Raw genomic sequence first — 18,819 nt, forward strand, 5'->3', positions numbered from 1 at the left:
TCAATGTAGGCTTGGTGGGGTTTTTTTAAAGGTGCTAAAGGGGTGAGGCAAGGGGATCCATTGTCCCCTTACCTCTTTCTCATTGTTATGAATGCTCTTTCTAAACTTCTTGATACTGTAGTTGAGAATGGGCTCTTCTATTATCACCCAAAAACTAAGAAGATCCATTTAACCCACTTATACTTTGCTGATGACTTCTTGATTTTTGCAAAAGGAAGAACTGGTTCTATTTTGTGGATTAAGCTCGTGTTGAAACAGTTTTAACTCTTTTTCTGGCTTAAAGCTAAACTCTTTCAAAAGTGAGCTTTATTCTTCAGGAATGACTGAAAATGAGTTGCATAAGGTCAAATCACTTACAGGGTTTGTAATTGGCAAGCTCCCTGTGTTAACATTATGATTAATGGTAGACAATTTTAATGGCAAACAATCCAAAGTGGTGCAAGTTTAGCACCCTAAAGTTGACTTTGAAAAAGTGGCATGGGATAATTTTTTTTTGGTCCTTGAGATAATGGGCTATTTATTGTTTGGTCCTTGAACCTCAACTATAAATAGGCCTTCTCATTTCTCATTTCAATTCATCCCAACCAATTTTTCTCTCTTAGTTTTCTCTCTTCTCCCATTTGAGAATTCTTAAGGTATTCTATTTGTTTGTAATATTTTGGAGATAGTAAAGTTATCATCTGGTGTTAGTGCCCGAGGACGTAGGTATAATTTACCGAACCTCGTTAAAACTCTTGTGTTCTTTCTTGTCCTATTTTTCTTTCAATATTTGAGGGTATAATAGTACTATTTATTGTGTTATTAAATTACTATAAAAGGGATATTCTCACTAAGGAAAGACTTGGTATTTAAGAGATCCTTGTGATCCACCTCTCTTCCCTGGGAATTGAACTTTGTGTGATTTTTTAATACAATAATTTACACGCTTCCGACCCTATTGGAACAACAAGTGGTATCAGAGCCGAAGGTTAATCGTAGTATGCTCTGTGGTTGCAGTTTAAATTGATCTTCCACATCAGAAAAGATTTCCTTAGGTATAGTGAAAGATTATGGAGAAAACGGTCGGTGTAGGAGCTTCAACATCGTCCATGTGGACAAGACCGACAATTGCAAATGCAAGATTGGCCGTGAAGATCTTTGATGGCATGGGCCATTTTGGTATGTGGCAAAGTGAGGTTCTAGATGCCCTTTTTCAGTAGGGTCTAGACATTGCCATTGATGAAGAGAAACCAGATGATGTACAGGAGAAAGATTGGAAGGCGATCAATCGGTTGGCATGTGGCACAATTCGATCATGCCTTTCTCGAGAGCAGAGGTATGCTTTTTCCAAGGAGACTTCTGCAAATAAGTTGTGGGTGGCACTTGAAGAAAAATTTTTGAAGAAAAACAGTCAAAATAAGCTCCACTTGAAGAAAAGACTGTTTCGCTTCACTTACGTCCCAAGTACCACAATGAATGATCACATCACCAAATTTAATCAGTTAGTCACTGATTTGCTGAATATGGATGAGACATTCAAAGATGAAGATTTGGCTTTGATGCTGTTGGGGTCACTTCCTAAGGAGTTTGAGTTCTAGAAACTACTCTACTTCATGGCGGGAGTGATATATCTCGAGCGAAGTGCATGCGGCCTTATACAGTTATGAACAGAGAAAGAAGGACAAACAGAAAAACTCAATCAGAGATACAGAAGCTTTAGTAGTCCGAGGTCTTTCATACACTCGGAAGAAAACTCAAAAGGGGAGATCAAAGTCAAAGTCCAGACTCGGGAAAGATGAATGTGCTTTTTGTCATGAGAAAGGCCACTAGAAGAAAAATTGTCCAAAGCTGAAGAATAAGGGAAAAGCTGCTGTAGATGCTTGTGTTGCAAAGCATGATACCAGTGACTCTGAATTATCACTGGTTGCATCATCATCGTCGTTTCATTCAGTGAGTGGATATTGGATTCGGGTTGTACCTATCATATGTCCCCTAACCGGGAGTGGTTCTCTGATTTAGTAGAACTAAATGGAGGAGTTATTTATATGGGCAATGACAATGCCTGTAAAACTGTTGGGATAGGTTCAATCCAATTAAAGAATCAAGATGGATCAACCAGAGTTCTAACTGATGTTCGGTACGTGCCCAGTTTGAAGAAAAATCTCATCTCATTGGGAGCCTTGGAATCCAATGGTTCAGTTGTTAATATGAGAGATGGGGTTTTGAAAGTGACATCTGGCGCACTTGTGATATTGAAGGGCATCGGAAAAATAACTTGTATTACTACCAAGGTAGTATGAGTTATTGGAGCGATCATTGCGACTTCCAAAGAACAAAGAATTGGACTCAATGCAGTTATGGCATATGAAGTTGGGACATGCCAGCAAAAAATCCTTGCAAATTCTGGCAAAGCAAAGGCTTGCAAATTAAAATTTTGCGAGCATTGTGTTCTGGGAAAGCAAAAGAGAGTGAAATTCGGCACTGCTATCCATAATACAAAAGGTATTTTGGAATATGTTCACTCAGATGTGTGGGGGCCTTCCAAAACACTTTCGTTGGGAGGAAAACACTACTTTGTTACTTTTGTTGATGACTTTTCCAGAAGAGTTTGGGTGTATACCATGAGAACTAAGGATGAAGTACTTAGAGTTTTTCTTAAATGGAAAACTATGATCGAAAACCAGACTGGCAAGAAAATCAAGCGGCTTAGAACGGACAATGGAGGCGAATATAGAAGTGATCCGTTCTTCGATGTGTGCCAAGAGTATGGTATTGTTCGACACTTCACAATTAGGGATACACCACAGCAGAATGGAGTGGCAGAGCGTATGAATCGAACATTGCTGGAGAAAGTTCGATGTATGTTGTCCAATGCTGGGTTGGGCAAGCAATTTTGGGCTGAGGCTGTGACATACGCTGGCCATCTTGTTAATCGTTTGCCATCATCTGCATTAGAAAGAAAAACTCCTATGGAGGTATGGTCTGGAAAACCGGCTACAGATTATGATTCCTTACATGTGTTTGGATCCACTGCATATTACCATGTGAAGGAGTCAAAGTTAGATCCGAGGGCAAAGAAAGCTCTCTTTATGGGAATCACTTCTGGAGTGAAGGGATTTCATCTTTGGTGCTTAGACACAAAGAAAATGATCATAGCAGAGATGTTACCTTTGATGAATCGCCACATTGAAAAGATAGCAGATAAAGATATTCGACGAGCGATACTCCACAAGCGGTAGAGTGTACTCCAAAAGCAGGTGGATTTTGAGCGGATGGGGATTTCCCCAGTTAATAAGTCTAATTCTCCAGCCACAATGGAGGAATTAGAGGTTGAAGAGGTTCTGACCCAAGAACCATTAAGTACACCAGAACCAGTTGCAGTTGCAAGGCCAAGGAGAAAAATTCGTAAACTTGCTCGATTTACTGATATGGTGGCCTACGCCCTTCTCGTTGTTGATGATGATATTCCTATCACTTATCAAGAAGCAATGCAAAGCTTAGAAAGTGATAAATGGAAAAGCGCCATGGATGAAGAAATGCAATCTCTCCTGAAGAACAATACTTGGGAGTTGGCGCAATTACCGAAAGGTAAAAGGGCAATCGGATGCAAGTGGGTATTCGTAAAGAAAGATGGATCTCCTAGCAAGAAAGATGTTCGCTACAAGGCAAGGTTGGTAGCTAAAGGCTACGCTCAGAAGGAGAGAATTAACTACAATGATGTATTTTCCCCTGTTGTGAAGTATTCCTCCATTAAAATTTTGTTGGCCTTGGTAGCACAGTTGAATTTGGAGCTAGCTCAACTTGATGTTAAGACGGCTTTCTTGCATGGTGAGTTAGAAGAGGAGATCTATATGACTCAGCCCGAAGGATACAAAGATGCTGGTGGTAGAAATTGGGTTTGTAAGCTGAACAAATCGCTATATGGATTGAAGCAATCCCCTAGGCAGTGGTACAAGCGATTTGATAGCTTTATGAAAAGCGTATACACAAGAAGCAAATATGACAATTGTGTGTATTTGCAAAAGCTACATGACGGATCTTTCATTTATCTACTCTTGTATGTTGATGATATGTTAATCGCTCAAGAGCCAAAAGAGATAGATAAGTGAAGGCTCAGTTGAATCAAGAGTTCGAGATGAAAGATCTAGGTGAGGCCAAGAAGATTCTCGGCATGGAGATAAGTAGAGATAGATGAGAGGCAAGCTTTGCTTGAATCGAAGCAATATCTGAAAAAGGTATTACAATGTTTTGGTGTAAATGAAAACACAAAACATGTAAGTACCCCACTTGCTTCTCATTTGAAACTTAGTGCTCAATTATCTCCAAAACCAAGAAGAAAGAGAATATATGGCAAAAGTCCCATATGCAAATGCAGTTGGGAGTTTGATGTATGCGATGGTGTGTACGCTGACCGATATTTCACAAGTCGTTGGAGTTGTGAGCGGTATATGCATGATCCTCGAAAAGGACATTGGCAAGTCAGTGAAATGGATTCTACGGTATCTTCAAAAACCGTAGATGTTGGTTTAATTTTGAACAAGATGAAGCACTTGGTCGGTTTGTAGTTGGATATATTGATTCCGACTTTGCTGGTGATTTAGATAAACGTCGTTCAACTACGGGTATCTGTTTACTCTTGAAAGCTCCAGTGAGTTGAAGTCTACCTTACGATCTCTGATGGCTGTATCTACTACTGAGGCGAATATGTGGCGATTCTGAAGTCATTAAGGAGGCTATTTGGCTTAATGGATTGTTGAAAGACTTGGGAGTTGTTCAAAGTCACATTAGTCTATATTGTGACAGTCGAGCGCTATTCATTTAGCGAAAAATCAAGTCTATCATTCAAGAACCAAGCATATCGACGTAAGATATCACTTTGTGGGAAGTCTTTGAAAAGGAAAAATTCTACTTGAAGATTCCACAGCAGATAATCCCGCAGATATGATGACCAAGGTGGTAACAACAATCAAGTTTAATCATTGTTTGAACTTGATTAACATCCTGAGAATTTGAGCACCTTCAGGTGTATGGCACTCGAGAGCGCATTTGGAGGCACTACAAAAGATAGCTTTGTCGAATTTGGGGAGTTGAAGGAAGTGTGTGAAGATGTGATTATCCTAATCAAATCTTCAAGGTGGAGATTGTTAACATTATGATTAATGGTAGACAATTTTAATGGCAAACAATCCAAAGTGGTGCAAGTTTAGCACCCTAAAGTTGACTTTGAAAAAGTGGCATGGGATAATTTTTTTGGTCCTTGAGATAATGGGCTATTTATTGTTTGGTCCTTGAACCTCAACTATAAATAGGCCTTCTCATTCTCATTTCAATTCATCCCAACCAATCTTTCTCTCTTAGTTTTCTCTTCTCCCATTTGAGAATTCTTAAGGAATTCTATTTGTTTGTAATATTTTGGAGATAGTAAAGTTATCATCTGGTGTTAGTGCCCGAGGACGTAGGTATAATTTACCGAACCTCGTTAAAACTCTTGTGTTCTTTCTTGTCCTATTTTTCTTTCAATATCTGAGGGTATAATAGTAGTATTTATTGTGCTATTAAATTACTATAAAAGGGATATTCTGACTAAGGAAAGACTTGGTATTTAAGAGATCCTTGTGATTCACCTCTCTTCCCTCGGAATTGAACTTTGTGTGATTTTTTAGTACAATAATTTACACGCTTCCGACCCTATTGAAACAACACCCTGTACGGTACTTAGGGGTGCCTCTTATGACTCGCCAACTAACTGAAAGGGATTGTGCACCATTATAGGATAAAGTAAAGGCGCGCATGCACTCTTGGGCAGCAAGGTTCTTATCTTATACCGGTAGAGCTCAACTTATACAAACTGTGTAATTCAATATTCAAAATTATTGGGCGAGATAATTTTTGCTTCCTAAAGCTATTCTAAAGAAAATTAACCATATGTGTAAAAGGTTTCTTTGAAAAGGAACTGAGGAAAATGCTACAGGGCTTGGTTTCAAAGACTTTAGAAGTTGGAATCAAGCTAGCATAATTGGTCATGTTTGGGCTATTCTTATGGAATCGGGTTCTTTGTGGATAACATGAATAGAAGCTTATATACTCAAAGAGAAGCATTTGATGCAATTGCCTCACTCAAAGCTATAGTTGGAGTCGTTGGAAGAAGCTGTTAACGTTAAGGGAAGTAGCTTTGTAGGTGATTACTCTACCAACTGATATTGCTGTTCCGCAAGGATGTTTTGTGACGAAAAAAGTTTGGAATGAGATACAGTCAAAAGCTGTTAAAGTGCACCATGGAGGAGGCATGGATGGCTTTGTAGAACGGTTACCTACTAAAGATAGGACCTCAAATTGGGGGATAACTATTGATGACAGATGTATTTTTTGTATGATGCAACAAGAGTCCAGGGATCATCTTTATTGTGAATGTTCTTTCACCAAACCTATTTGGCAGATGGTGCTGCAGCTATGTCATGAGCTAAGACAGGCATGTGCAAAGTTAAAAGGCAAATCCCTCATATCTGTTATGTTGCGCTTAGCATGGACAACCTATATCTATTTCATATGGGGGGAGAGAAATTGAAGACTTTTTGGCAGGAAACAACAAGCTGAACAAGGTTTAACGGATAGGGTTAAACAAAACAAATCATTCGTATGAAACGAAGGGGAGTTAAAAGCAATATGAATATGAAACAATCTATCTGCTGTATATGGTTTTGTTTTTCATATAAACTTCTTCATAATTTTATTATTTTAAATTATTTATTGAGAATGTAAATAGTATATACCAATATAATGTACATGTAGCAGGGATGAAGGCAAAAAATAGTTTTAGGAGGTTAAAATTAAATTATAATATTTATTATAGTAAAAATACAATTTCACCATTAGAATAGTTTATATCTTTATAATTTTTAAAATTTTTAAAAGATTAAATCAAATTTTTATCGTTTTTAAGGTGTTAAAGTACCATTTTACTTTTACTAATTTAAAATTTTAAAAAATTTAAACACCCTAATGGAAAATTTTTTATTTTAAGAGACCGAGACCCCTGCCAGCCCCCTGGCTACATGTAACACCCCTTACCCGTATTCGTCGCTGGAATAGGGTAGGAGGCATTACCGGAGTTTACCGAATTAATTTTCCATTAATACGAGTTAAATACTATTCATTTACTAAAACATGTCATGGCGTCCTTTAGATGGGCCTCCAGAACCCAAAACATATTTCGAGACCAAACCAGAATTAAATCGAAACCATAGGGAATTTTTCGCAAAATCCTAAAGTTTTTTTTTTCTGCTCAATATAATCCCTTTATAAATATCTAACCTTCCTTGCAATTTTTAAAACCGAGACCAATCCAACCAACCAATTCATTTCAATCAATTTGATACCAAATTATACTACTATTATAATTATACTATTTAACATATTCATCATTCTTTACTTTAATGTATATTTCTTAAACAAGTCTTAGTATTTATATAATCATCAAACCTTATATATGCCATATAAATCAAAAAGAAATTTACAAAAGTTACCGGAGATAATCTGGATAGTGTGATCCTCTGTGTTGATCCGATCCTCCGTATACTTCCACGTCAATCTACAAGAGACATTGATTACACTCATGTAAGCTTATAGAAGCTTAGTAAGTTCATAGGCATAAAACATAAATCTTACCAAACATTTATACACTTATACAATATACACAATTATTAAGTTCACCTGTCAACCATAGCCATTGGTGAGTTCCCTTGTATAAACTTACTACCACTTATCCATTTCCTTTAATTCTTTTGGGTCCATTTGTCACATATCATTCTTTAACCAAATTAGAGAATGGTTACGGAAAATTGAGTACTTCACTTTCACTTTGCCATAGTATAACTATGGTCTTGCGTATGATCACTTATCACCTTTTGAAGTCATAGTCCTGCCACGATCTTACACTGATCACATTTATCACTTGTCACTGATCAGATAAGTGTAGTTAAAACTACCACTTATCACTTGTCACTTGTCACTGATCAGATAAGTGTAGCTAAAGCTACCACTTATCACTTGTCGCTTGTCGCTTGTTGCTTGTTGCTTGTCACTTATCGCTGATCAGATAAGTGTAGCTGAGGCTACCACTTATCACTTGTCACTGATCAGAAGTACTCAAATCCGACATTCCGCTCAATTTAATCATTTATTCGATTTTCGTGTTGTTATTTTATTCTCTATTTATCAATAAATATATTTCATCATACATATTACATTATATAATTCATAAAATTAACATATAATCATTAAACTTCAACTATATGAACTTACCTAGGTCGATTTGCAAAATTTGTGAAAGTTCAGGGACTAATCAACTACTTTTTCTTTTCCTCGAATTACTTCGGGTTCTCAATCTATCATTGTAAAATCATTCACTTATCAGTATTGACTTCATCTTCAACCCGCTTATAGGTAAATTATCTATAATTTCATTATTTACTTATGTATATTCCAATGCTGTCCATCAGTGTCATAGTCACTAAATTATTTTTATCTTTAGCTACCGAACTCCAAATTAGGATCCAATAATTTTCCCTGAAACTAGACTCATATATCTTCTTATCATAAAATTTTTAGAATTTTTTTGGTTTAGCCAATAAGTACAGTTTATTCTTTAAAGTCACCCATGTTCTGCTGTCTGACAATTCCTACCCTTCTTCACTAAAAATTAATTATCTCTTCGTACAGAATTTGGATGATGTCCATGTTTGTTTCTATTGAAAATAGACTTATTAAGGATTTTAAAAATATAAATTTAATCCTCTAATTATTTTTCTCTAATTTTTGATGATTTTCCAAAGTCAGAACAGGGGAACCCGAAATCATTCTGACATTGTCTCACAAAATCTATTATATCTCATGATTTACAATTCCGCTGCTTACACCGTTTCTTCTATGAGAAACTAGACTAAATAAGCTTTAATTTCATTTTTTTTCATCTTCTAATTTGATTTCTAAAATTTATGGTAATTTTTCAAAGTTAGACTACTGCTGCTGTCCAAAACTGTTTTAGTGCAAATGTTGATTTCGATTTTTGCCCCAAATTTCACAGTTCATACAATTCAATCCTTACTCAATTAATCGCTCAATGAAGCTAATTTTTCCCGATTAATGATTTACCTAGACATTATAAGTTATTTCACAATTATTTAAATTCATAATTTCCACATAAAACCCTAACTTCAAACTCTTTCACCATTAGTTCCAAACATTCACTTTTTATTCAATTCTTTCAATAAAATCAGCATATAAACAATTTAAAACTCTAATTCCATGCTAAATCATCATATACTTCCAACACATATTCATAACAACTTCCAATTTCTTTCATAGAATCAAAAACTAATGAATTCAACAAGTGGACCTAGTTGTAAAAGTCATAAAAGCACAAAAATTTCAAGAAATAATCAAGAATTGAACTTACTTGCAGTAAAAATATGAAAAACCAGCTTAATAAAACCCTTATATGGTGTTTTTTCTGATGAGAATGCAGAAAAATAATGAGAATTCTAGATAATTCCACTTTAGTCCTAGTTTATTAAGTAAATTTTGCAATATTCCAATTTTTCCCTTAATTCATCAATTTTCCCGCTGATTTCATGCACCTTGCCGTCCAGCCCAAATAGAGCTTGGGTCTATTTTCATTTTAAACCCTCTTTCTTTTATCATTTAAGCTATTTAATCATTTCCCATAATTTTACATTTGTTACAATTTAATCCTTTTTATTCAATTAACTATCGAAACTTTAAAATTTCTTAACGAAACTTTAATACTAACTTATTAACACTCCATAAATATTCATAAAAATATTTATGGCTCGTTTTAAAATTTTCAAACTCTCGATATCTCATTTCCGATTCTAATTTTTAAATTTTTTATTTCTAGTACACTATTCGTTATTTCAAAAATTTTCCTAACTTCACACTTAACTTATATTCACTAAATTATTAATATTTCTACTCATTTATCGGATTTAGTGATCTCGAATAACTGTTCCAACACCACTGAAAATTTAGGCTATTACACTACACCCCTGCATTTAGTGCTACTTGGGTTAAAGTGTAAGCTATAGTGATATTTACAGTTATTGGACTATCACCATAAATAACTATCACCATCTAAGGTTTGGCACTTCACCGTTTCGCTTAGCAGCACGACGTTTTTATTGCTCCCTACAATACCGATTTCACGGTTTAAGTTGCTCCTATTTCGCGTAAATTGCTTTTGCTTTCTTTTTCTTTGATTAATAACATGTTTCAAATCACCAAGTTGTCTTTTATTTACCCATAAATTCAATAACAATTCAAAAGATTGATCTATTCAAAAATTTCTAAATCTACGCTTATTTTTAACTCCCCAAAAAATTTCATCCCTTACTACTCTCTTTTCTATCTTCGATAACTTTAAAAATAATTAATATCATCTTAAAAACCTAATTTAATAATTTTTTAAAAAAAACCCAATTTGTAAACCTTAGGATATGGCAAATTTTTAACTATTTGGATAAAAATATAACATAAATAATACAATAAAACCATTTCAAACGAAATAGTTTGACCCAAACCGTAAATTGACTCTAGGGGCTTAGAGTAGCAAGGATGGAAATAATAAAACTTACATTACTTGCCCTTAAGCACATCCCTATACCGCAAAAGAGAATTCAACCTCTGCAACTTAAGTTGCTGCTTAAACTTTTCAATGAAATCATCAGCTTTTGCATCGACACCATGATCGTCGTCTTCAAACGGCGTCGTTTTCTCGATCCCTGTATATGCTGATCGTTTCATCTCCATTTCTTTTTCTGCCTTGCGCCTTGATTTCTTCATCTTCTCTGGTAATTCCGTTTGTCTTACCATAGGCTCTGATTGGATTCTCTTTATCTCACCATGAACCGAACTTAAACCCGTTTCGGAACCGTTCGGGTCAGTTACAGTGGGTTCGGTTTCGTTTGGTTTAACGGTGTCCGGTTTGTAAAACGACTTGACTCGCTCTAAGAGCGACGGTGCTTGGCTGATTAGTGATTGTTGAGCCGGTTCAATACAATCCGTTTCTGGACTTTGAGGAGAATATTTGTAGAAATTTGACTTGACTCGTTCGAGAATCGACGGGTCTCGCTCCACCCGGTGGGCAGGTGACCCGTCATCGGTTTGGAGGAAATGATGGTTGACGTCTTGGCTCGAAATAGGAAAACTGTACGTCGAGAAGTTGAAAGACGTGACGAGGCCGAAGAGCGACAGAGATCGGTCGAGTGACGGCGAGGATGATGATGATGATGAGTTGCCGTCGTCGGCGTCGTACGGTGTTTTGTGAGGAGTTATACGGTAGATAAAGAAGATCATACCGACCATGATGTTGAGGAAGAGGAAAAGAGTTGTTGGCGATAACAGGTCTCCGGTAAATTTGACATATCGGAAAACATCTTGGGAGAGGGAAAGTATAGCCGTAAAGACGAAGAACAGGAAGTGAACAAATTGGTGTTGATTTTTGCGTAGGCACCTCGAAGCACAAGAATATAACAAGTCTCTGCATGAGGGTCTTTATAGGTTTAATGTAATTTATAAGGGTTTTTATAGGACATGTGGTAGTAATTACTTTTTATTTGTCATTACATTAGAAGTTTAAATTGACATCTGTTTGACATGCATGACATCATAATTAAGTTCGACAATAATTTTCAAAGTTTGAATTATGATTTGTTTTTTTAATATTATTTGCATTCGATTATAATTTATATTCCCGATTTTTTATTACCTCTTTTAATAATATCATTCATAACGTTCAAATCTGCATCCCCTCTTCATCTATCTATTTCTTTCCCTTTTAATATTTTTTCTTAGTAACTAAATTGTTATCGTATACAGTATTTTAAAATTAGATTGGTGATTAAATCAGTCAAATTATTAGTTTTCAGTTCAATTAGTTTAACTAGTAGTCCAACAACAATTAAATAAAATTAAATTTTTATAATAATTATTAAAATTATAAGTTGATCCAAACTTTAATTTTTGTCTTGATTTTCAATTATTTTTTGTTTCAAACTATTCCTTAAAAGTAGGTTCAATCTCTTTATTTAAAACGATATACCAATTGATTCTCAATTCAATCCACTAGTCTAGTTCCAACAACACTATACCATTAGCTTTCCTTCTATCTTTTCAACACATGGATGGTTGTTATCAATAGGCTTCCTATGGAAGACAAATTATTCTTGAGGGTTAGGATATTGAGGATCATTGTACCCTCTTTGCAAGGGGAGTTGGAAACAAGGGATCACTTGTTATCTGAATGTGTTCTTGCAAAGAAGTTCCGGAGATATCTTAGAACTATACAACATTCAGATAATTTTTTCTGGTAATAAGAGATTCATTTAGGGGTGAAGTTAATTTTTTAGAAATTCTTTTAAAAATTAAAATGTAATTTTATCATTATATTAATGTAAAATATAAAATTTTATAATTTTATAATTTTAAGAGATTAAATTATAATGTTAATTTTTCTTTTGTTTTAAAGAGGGCATAAATTAATTTTAAATTTTAGGAGGGTTGAAATACAATTTTATCATTAAATTAACTTAAAACATTATAAACACTCAAGAGACTAAAAAGAATAGTTTTTCATTTTGGAGGAGGGGGAGGGCTGCATGCCTGCCTCGTCCCCTTTAGCTTCACCCCTGGATTCAATCCATGCACAAATTTGAAGGAAAAAGCTCTTATTATCATTTTAAATTTTGCTTGGTTTATGCAAAAGTGAAGTGAATTTGGATAATAAATATTTATATGTATTTTGAATTTATTATAAATAGTAATTATAATAACAAAATTCAACTATTATTTTAAATTCACAAAAAAAAAAATTATCCCTTATAATATTTGACATAAAAAGAAATAAAATAAATATGATTAGAAAGGCACAATTATACCATATAAATATACAAATATTTTAAATTTTATTTAATATAAGTAATAAATATATTAAAATTTAGGATATATTATTAAAATAGTTATTTTGTTTACTTCATGTTATATTTTAGTTACTTATATCTGAAATGTTATGTTTTAGCCACTTACGTTATCGCATTGTAATATTTTAGTCACTGAGCCGTTAATTGTTGTTAACGGTGTAACGGTAAGCTGATGTGACATGTTAAATCATCATTTCAAAGAAAAAATTAGGTTAATTTATACAATCGATCCTCATTTTTTTTCATTTTGAGCAATTTAATTTTTTTTCTTTTATATTCTTTTAACTTTCCTTTTTTTTATTTTTCATTCTCTTTTGCTGCTCTCTCTGTTTTCCTTCCTTCTCCATTTCTTTTAACGTAGTTTTTCTATGTTTTTCATTTGTTAAAACTAGTCCAAATACTTTTATTTTTTTAAACAATTTAATTTTTTCGAGTGAGGCAAGTTTGCGGACTAGTTTTAACAAATAGAAAGCATAGAAAAACTATGTTAAAAGAAATTAAGAAGTAAGGAAAACAGAGGGAGAAGCAGAAGAAAATGGAAAAAAATTTAAAAGAAAATAAAAGAAAAAAATAAATTGCTCAAAATGAAAGAATATAGGGATCAATTGTAGAATTTTACCTAAAATTTTCATTTGAAATGATGATTTAATATGACACATCAGCTTACCGTTAACGTCAATTAACGACTCAGTGACTAAAATGTTACAATACGATAACGTAAGTGACTAAAACGTATTATTTCAAATATAAATGACTAAAATGTATCTTGAGGCAAACAAAAGTGAATATTTTTGTAGTTTTCCCTGAAATTTATATGTTTTAATTACAATTAATCAAATAAATATAATTGAAATTAAGTAATATACTCAGGTTTTAGCACCATCAGCGTTCATCTTTTCGATCGTAACATCAGAATCAGATGAACAATCTCAAAAGATTTAATACCTTTTTTATTCTTATATTATAATTAAATTATCACTTTAATATTTATACTATTTTATTTTATCAATTTTGCCCCAATACTTTCAATCTTTTATTATATCAAGTCTGCTATCCAACCCAAAAGCTAAGGGACCAAGTGATAGTTTAACTACAGTTTAGGAGCCGAAAGAGGTATTAAGCCGTCCAAAAAGCCCAGGCCGGAGGACACAAATATTTTCCTGCGCCACGATGTAGCGAATACCACGCTCCATTATAGCAAGACTCAGATTTTTTGAGTTCAAAGTCTAGTATAAAGCTCAAAATCTGTCACTAACTGCTGATGTGCCTTATTTCCCACTCTCTTCGATCAAAGTTTCATAATCCGAAGGCGAAGAGGCAAAAGATTAATGGTAAATCTATATCTCAATTGATATCGAAGCATTTCTAGAGTTTTCTATGAATTTGATTAATGATATTGTTGCAGGCTCCTCCCGCAAAGCCAATAACGAGTCCAGTCTCAGATGCATGGTACCCAACCCTAGCCCTCTTAATGCTCTCCATTGGTCTTGTCGTCACCGCTTCCTTCTTCATGTAACAATCTTAATCTTATCTCTTCCACATTTTTATTTGTTCTTCTTCTTATTAGGTTCGACTTCGGAGGCAATTTTCGTTTTTCCCTTTAGACGTAAATATTTTGATTTACTAGATCTGTTCTTTTTAATAAATAAAGTTGATGACTGGTTATACAATTAGGAAAATCAGCATAGGAATTTCTGATTTAGAATGTACCTTCAATAGATTTTGATGAGACTTTTTGAAAGAAATTCTTTTATTAGCCAATTTGGTCAGTACTGAATACAAGTGTGAATATGAAGTTGATGGCTTTTGTTGGGTACCATACTACATTACTTCTGGTTCCCTTTGGTTTACAAATTTATTTTCTCGATGATAGACCTGTCAATTGTGCGGGTCAAGTCACAAGTGAGTTTTGAATCAGATTAATTTGGATCGGTTTAACTTGGGTTTTAAAATGTCATTTCGGTTCGGGTTGTCTGGTTGTTTTGTGTTTGTGGCTCAGTTTTCGTGTTAGATCATTACAAGTTGAGATTAATTCGGGTTTTGGTCAATTGAGTTTAAGTTGTTTCAAGTTCAGATCATTTCAAATTCATGTCATTCCAAGTTCGGGCATGGGTTGGACGGGTCTAGGTTTACTTTTATGGTCAAATTGGGTAGAGTTCTGGTTGATCGGATTGGATTTCTGGATTCGGGGCAAAATTGACATGTATCTAGTTTTCTACTTTGGTTCCAGTGTTTCCAAGTTTTAGAAATTTAATCTCTTACTTCCATGGCCAAAGGCATGAAGCAGATTCTAAAAAGAGATTCAACATTTTGCATGTGTAAAGTTGTATATGAGCTTGGCTAGTTTGTTGTTCTGAAGCTTTCTTCATTGTTCATGTTTCGTTGAATTTGCTATTTTAGCTTCTTTATTTTCCTGGTTTTGGAAGATGGTGCATTTTGCATTCAAGTAAACTCATATGAGTTCAATCTTACTGTTAGAAGAACTTAAGAGTTTTCTTTTGATTGAAACTGTATTTATGATTCCTTTAAATCTATTTGCGCTTGGTTTTGCTTTAGAAAATATTGAATTTCTTCGTTTGCACTGATCTCTCATCTCATCGTTAGAATTTTGAGGTTTCTTTCCATTGAACTGTACTTGTTGAGGGTTGGATGGCTACTTCTGTCGGGAGAGGTCTATGAAGTATCTATCGCCGATAGCCTGGAGATTCCTCAACAAGTCAAGTAATCAATTCTCGTATGTCTGTGCTCTGTTTGAACCTTGAGATTTTGTCCTCCGACCCTACAAAAAGCCCGAGTGCTTGAATTAGCAACAGGTTTACAAAGTGAGAGCGTCTCATAGTGACTGAAAGACAAAACAATGGCAAACTAAAGAGTTTGCCCATGGCTAAGCTTGAACTCCTGACCTGTAGCCTATAGGTCATTAATGGGGGCATATGGTACAACTTGGGCTAGCTTTGTTGTTGAGAGGTTACGGACCCTCTACAGTACTGATTCTACCTATGAATGTACTTGAACTTATCTGTAATTTTGCTTACACTGCCGATCACATAAGCAGATGCTGATTGCTTCACCATTTTACATTGTCCAAAACAAGATCCCATTTGATACAATGCTTCTTAGACCTGATATTACATCTGGAAAATTTTATTTAAAAAAAAAATGTTTCTTTCCAACAAATATGCAGCTATGAAGCAACTTCTTCGAAGAGAAATCGAAGTCTTGCCAAGGAGCTCATCACTGGCGGAGTGGCATCGGTCTTCCTGGTACAACTTTTTCCTTTGTAACTGTTATTGGCTGGATTTCTCGTTCATAATTCATGTAGTTTACTGATACTTGATTCTCCGACATCATCGCAGGGCTTCGGGTCACTGTTTTTGCTACTTTCAGCCGGTGTTTATGTCTGATTTTTGATATCGTTCAACCGGCTTACAGAGTTTTGCAAAGAAAAGGATTGGTGTCTGCTTTTCTTGCATTTTTGTAGTTTATCAGATCAGGAAAGCTTCTTTGATAAACATTTTGATGTCACTTGAGTGGTTTTATTGGTACATGCTTGAATTTGTATATTCATGTCATAAGCATGTTTCATTCATGTTACATGCACGGATTAGGATCTAAATTGTTACCAGAATCTTAATTATTCGAATTTTATTTTTCCCGGCGAAATAAAAAATTCAAAAAGTAAAGTGAATAATGAATTTAGTAACATGAATTTATAGTAAAAATAAAGAGTATAATAGGTTTAGAATGTGCTTTCGGGTATTTGATATTATCCACAAAAGTAGAAGTAGATGGTAATTATAATATCTGAATTCAAATATTTCGTGGTTAAAATTTAAAATTTAATCTTCAAGGTGTTAGATACCTCTAAGATGGATAATTTTTATTTAATTTTTTAAAATTTTAAATTATTAAATTAATAAAGATAAAATTATATTTTAACTCTTTTAAAAATATGAAAACATGATTTAATCTTTTAAAAATTATAAATATATAAACTATTAAAATGGTAAAATTATATTTTTACTATAATAAAATTAAAATTTAATTTTCATCCCCAATTTTGCCGTTAATTACCTCATATCATTAGCATAAGATAAATATACTAAATAATTTTTAATTAAAAATACTAACAAAAGCTTAAAAATTTAATTTAAAAGAAAAAAATAAATTTTAACTTTCAAATATAGGAGTATAGAGAAACTAACAACTTTTTACTGAATTGGCATTTTTACCTTGAACACAAATTTAACACTATATTTTACTTTTGTAAATAATTAATTTAGCAATTTAACAGACTCAACTATCCAATAATTCAAATTAGATTAATTTAATTGAGATAATAAATCTACACAAAAATGAAGCAACGATAACCCACCCAGAAACTATATTTAGTTGCACTATAACATAAATCACCCTGAATTTAGCAAATCATGTAGTTCACATTCATCTCTCTCCCATTTCTATAGCGTATGCTTGAATCTCCTCCTTTTTTCACACCCACTTACATTATTATGACCACATACGGAACAATTCCGGCCGAGTTGCCGCCATCATCGAACTTCATTTCCCGAGCTAAAGAGCAGATCCGATCTGGCCTTGGGACTCGAAGACAATGGAAGGAGATGGCGAATTTCAAATCCATAAACCTCCCTTCAAATATAAACGAATCCATACAAAGAATCAGAACCAATGCGGCGTATTTTCGTGTGAATTACATGATCATCGTGTTGTTCGTCCTCTTCATTACCTTGCTTTGGCACCCCGTATCGCTCATAGTCTTCATCATCATGATGGCTGCGTGGTTGTTCCTTTATTTCCTACGTGACGACCCGGTATCGATCAAAGGGTTCGTCATCGACGACCGGGTCGTGATGACGGGGCTGTTGGTCGCCACCATTGCATTGCTTATGTTAACCGACGTGACGGATACTATCATCGTTGGCCTTTCGGTTGGATTGGCTGTCATTTTGGCACATGGGATGACGAGAAGTACTGATGATTTGTTCATTCGCGATGAAGAAGAAGTGATACAATCGCCCGCCCCGGTGTCGGTGTGCATCGCCGAAGAATCGGTGCCGTTAAAGAACACGGCGTCCTCTTCTTATTCTTTGTCCTAACAGTCTCTCATGAATGCTTCCGTTGATGTTGTTCAATTTCGAACCATATATGCATGAATTAGGGTTAAAGTTTGTATATTATATATTTTGCTGCATTAAATTATAAAATTTAGTCTTCATCATTAATCACTTTATAGGGACACCATAGCATTTTGTCACAATAATGCTCAATTATGGGTGGAATGGCACTGCATATTACAGAAATTAATTTGATGCCAATGAAGATGCTGTTTTATGCGAAGTCATTTTGTTGATGGAGAAAATAGCAGAGGTGAAGCCATGGACAGAATTAAAATGTATATTTTACTATAATAAAAATGTAATTGCACTTTTAATAGTATATATCTTTATAATTTTAGAGAATTAAATTAAAATTTTATCATTTTAAAGAGGCCAAAGTGCAATTTTACTATTATTAATTTAAAATTTTATAAGTTATAAAAGGCCTAAATGAAAAATTTTTCTTTCTCCACCTTTAAAAATAATATCGAGAGAATTTTACCTCTGATCTAATTCGACTCAAATTTAATTGTAATTTCATATAATTACAAGACAGTGAGATATAATATATATATATATAGTTGAAGATTATTTGTCCATATATATATATATATATTAGGATAAAGAACTTAAATAAGCTAAGAAAGTAAAACAAATATTGTAGAGAAATGACTAAAACTAAACACTAGTCAGCAAGCTTTTCTAATACACTCTCTCTTAAAATCCTTCCT

The 18,819-nt window shown here is 34.1% G+C and overlaps 3 protein-coding genes across 3 annotated transcripts; 2 read left to right on the top strand and 1 right to left on the bottom strand.

Moving 5' to 3' along the window:
- Window positions 1-10,473: 10,473 nt before the first annotated feature.
- LOC108463389 (pathogen-associated molecular patterns-induced protein A70-like) lies at window positions 10,474-11,542 on the bottom strand. Its single transcript, XM_017763333.2, has one exon. The coding sequence runs from the start codon at window positions 11,356-11,358 to the stop codon at window positions 10,630-10,632; it is 729 nt and encodes a 242-aa protein (XP_017618822.1). The 5' UTR covers window positions 11,359-11,542; the 3' UTR covers window positions 10,474-10,629.
- A 2,569-nt stretch (window positions 11,543-14,111) lies between these two features.
- On the top strand, window positions 14,112-16,662 carry LOC108462982 (uncharacterized). The gene is made up of 4 exons (XM_017762904.2): window positions 14,112-14,302; window positions 14,377-14,483; window positions 16,156-16,234; window positions 16,328-16,662. Exons 1-4 carry the CDS (start codon window positions 14,300-14,302, stop codon window positions 16,373-16,375), a joined length of 237 nt encoding a protein of 78 aa, XP_017618393.1. The 5' UTR covers window positions 14,112-14,299; the 3' UTR covers window positions 16,376-16,662.
- A 662-nt stretch (window positions 16,663-17,324) lies between these two features.
- On the top strand, window positions 17,325-18,378 carry LOC108462464 (PRA1 family protein F3-like). The gene has a single exon (XM_017762409.2). It carries the CDS (start codon window positions 17,441-17,443, stop codon window positions 18,086-18,088), a length of 648 nt encoding a protein of 215 aa, XP_017617898.2. The 5' UTR covers window positions 17,325-17,440; the 3' UTR covers window positions 18,089-18,378.
- Window positions 18,379-18,819: the final 441 nt, after the last annotated feature.

Source organism: Gossypium arboreum, chromosome 13 (genome assembly GCF_025698485.1).
Source record: "Gossypium arboreum isolate Shixiya-1 chromosome 13, ASM2569848v2, whole genome shotgun sequence".
Classification (NCBI taxonomy): domain Eukaryota; kingdom Viridiplantae; phylum Streptophyta; class Magnoliopsida; order Malvales; family Malvaceae; genus Gossypium; species Gossypium arboreum.

Coding starts and splice junctions, on each gene's coding strand:
- LOC108463389 (XM_017763333.2), bottom strand. CDS start 11,358: ATGGTCGGTATGATCTTCTTTATCTACCGTATAACTCCTCACAAAACA.
- LOC108462982 (XM_017762904.2), top strand. Junction 14,484..16,155: donor GTCACCGCTTCCTTCTTCAT/GTAACAATCTTA, acceptor ACAAATATGCAG/CTATGAAGCAACTTCTTCGA. Junction 16,235..16,327: donor GAGTGGCATCGGTCTTCCTG/GTACAACTTTTT, acceptor ACATCATCGCAG/GGCTTCGGGTCACTGTTTTT.
- LOC108462464 (XM_017762409.2), top strand. CDS start 17,441: ATGCTTGAATCTCCTCCTTTTTTCACACCCACTTACATTATTATGACC.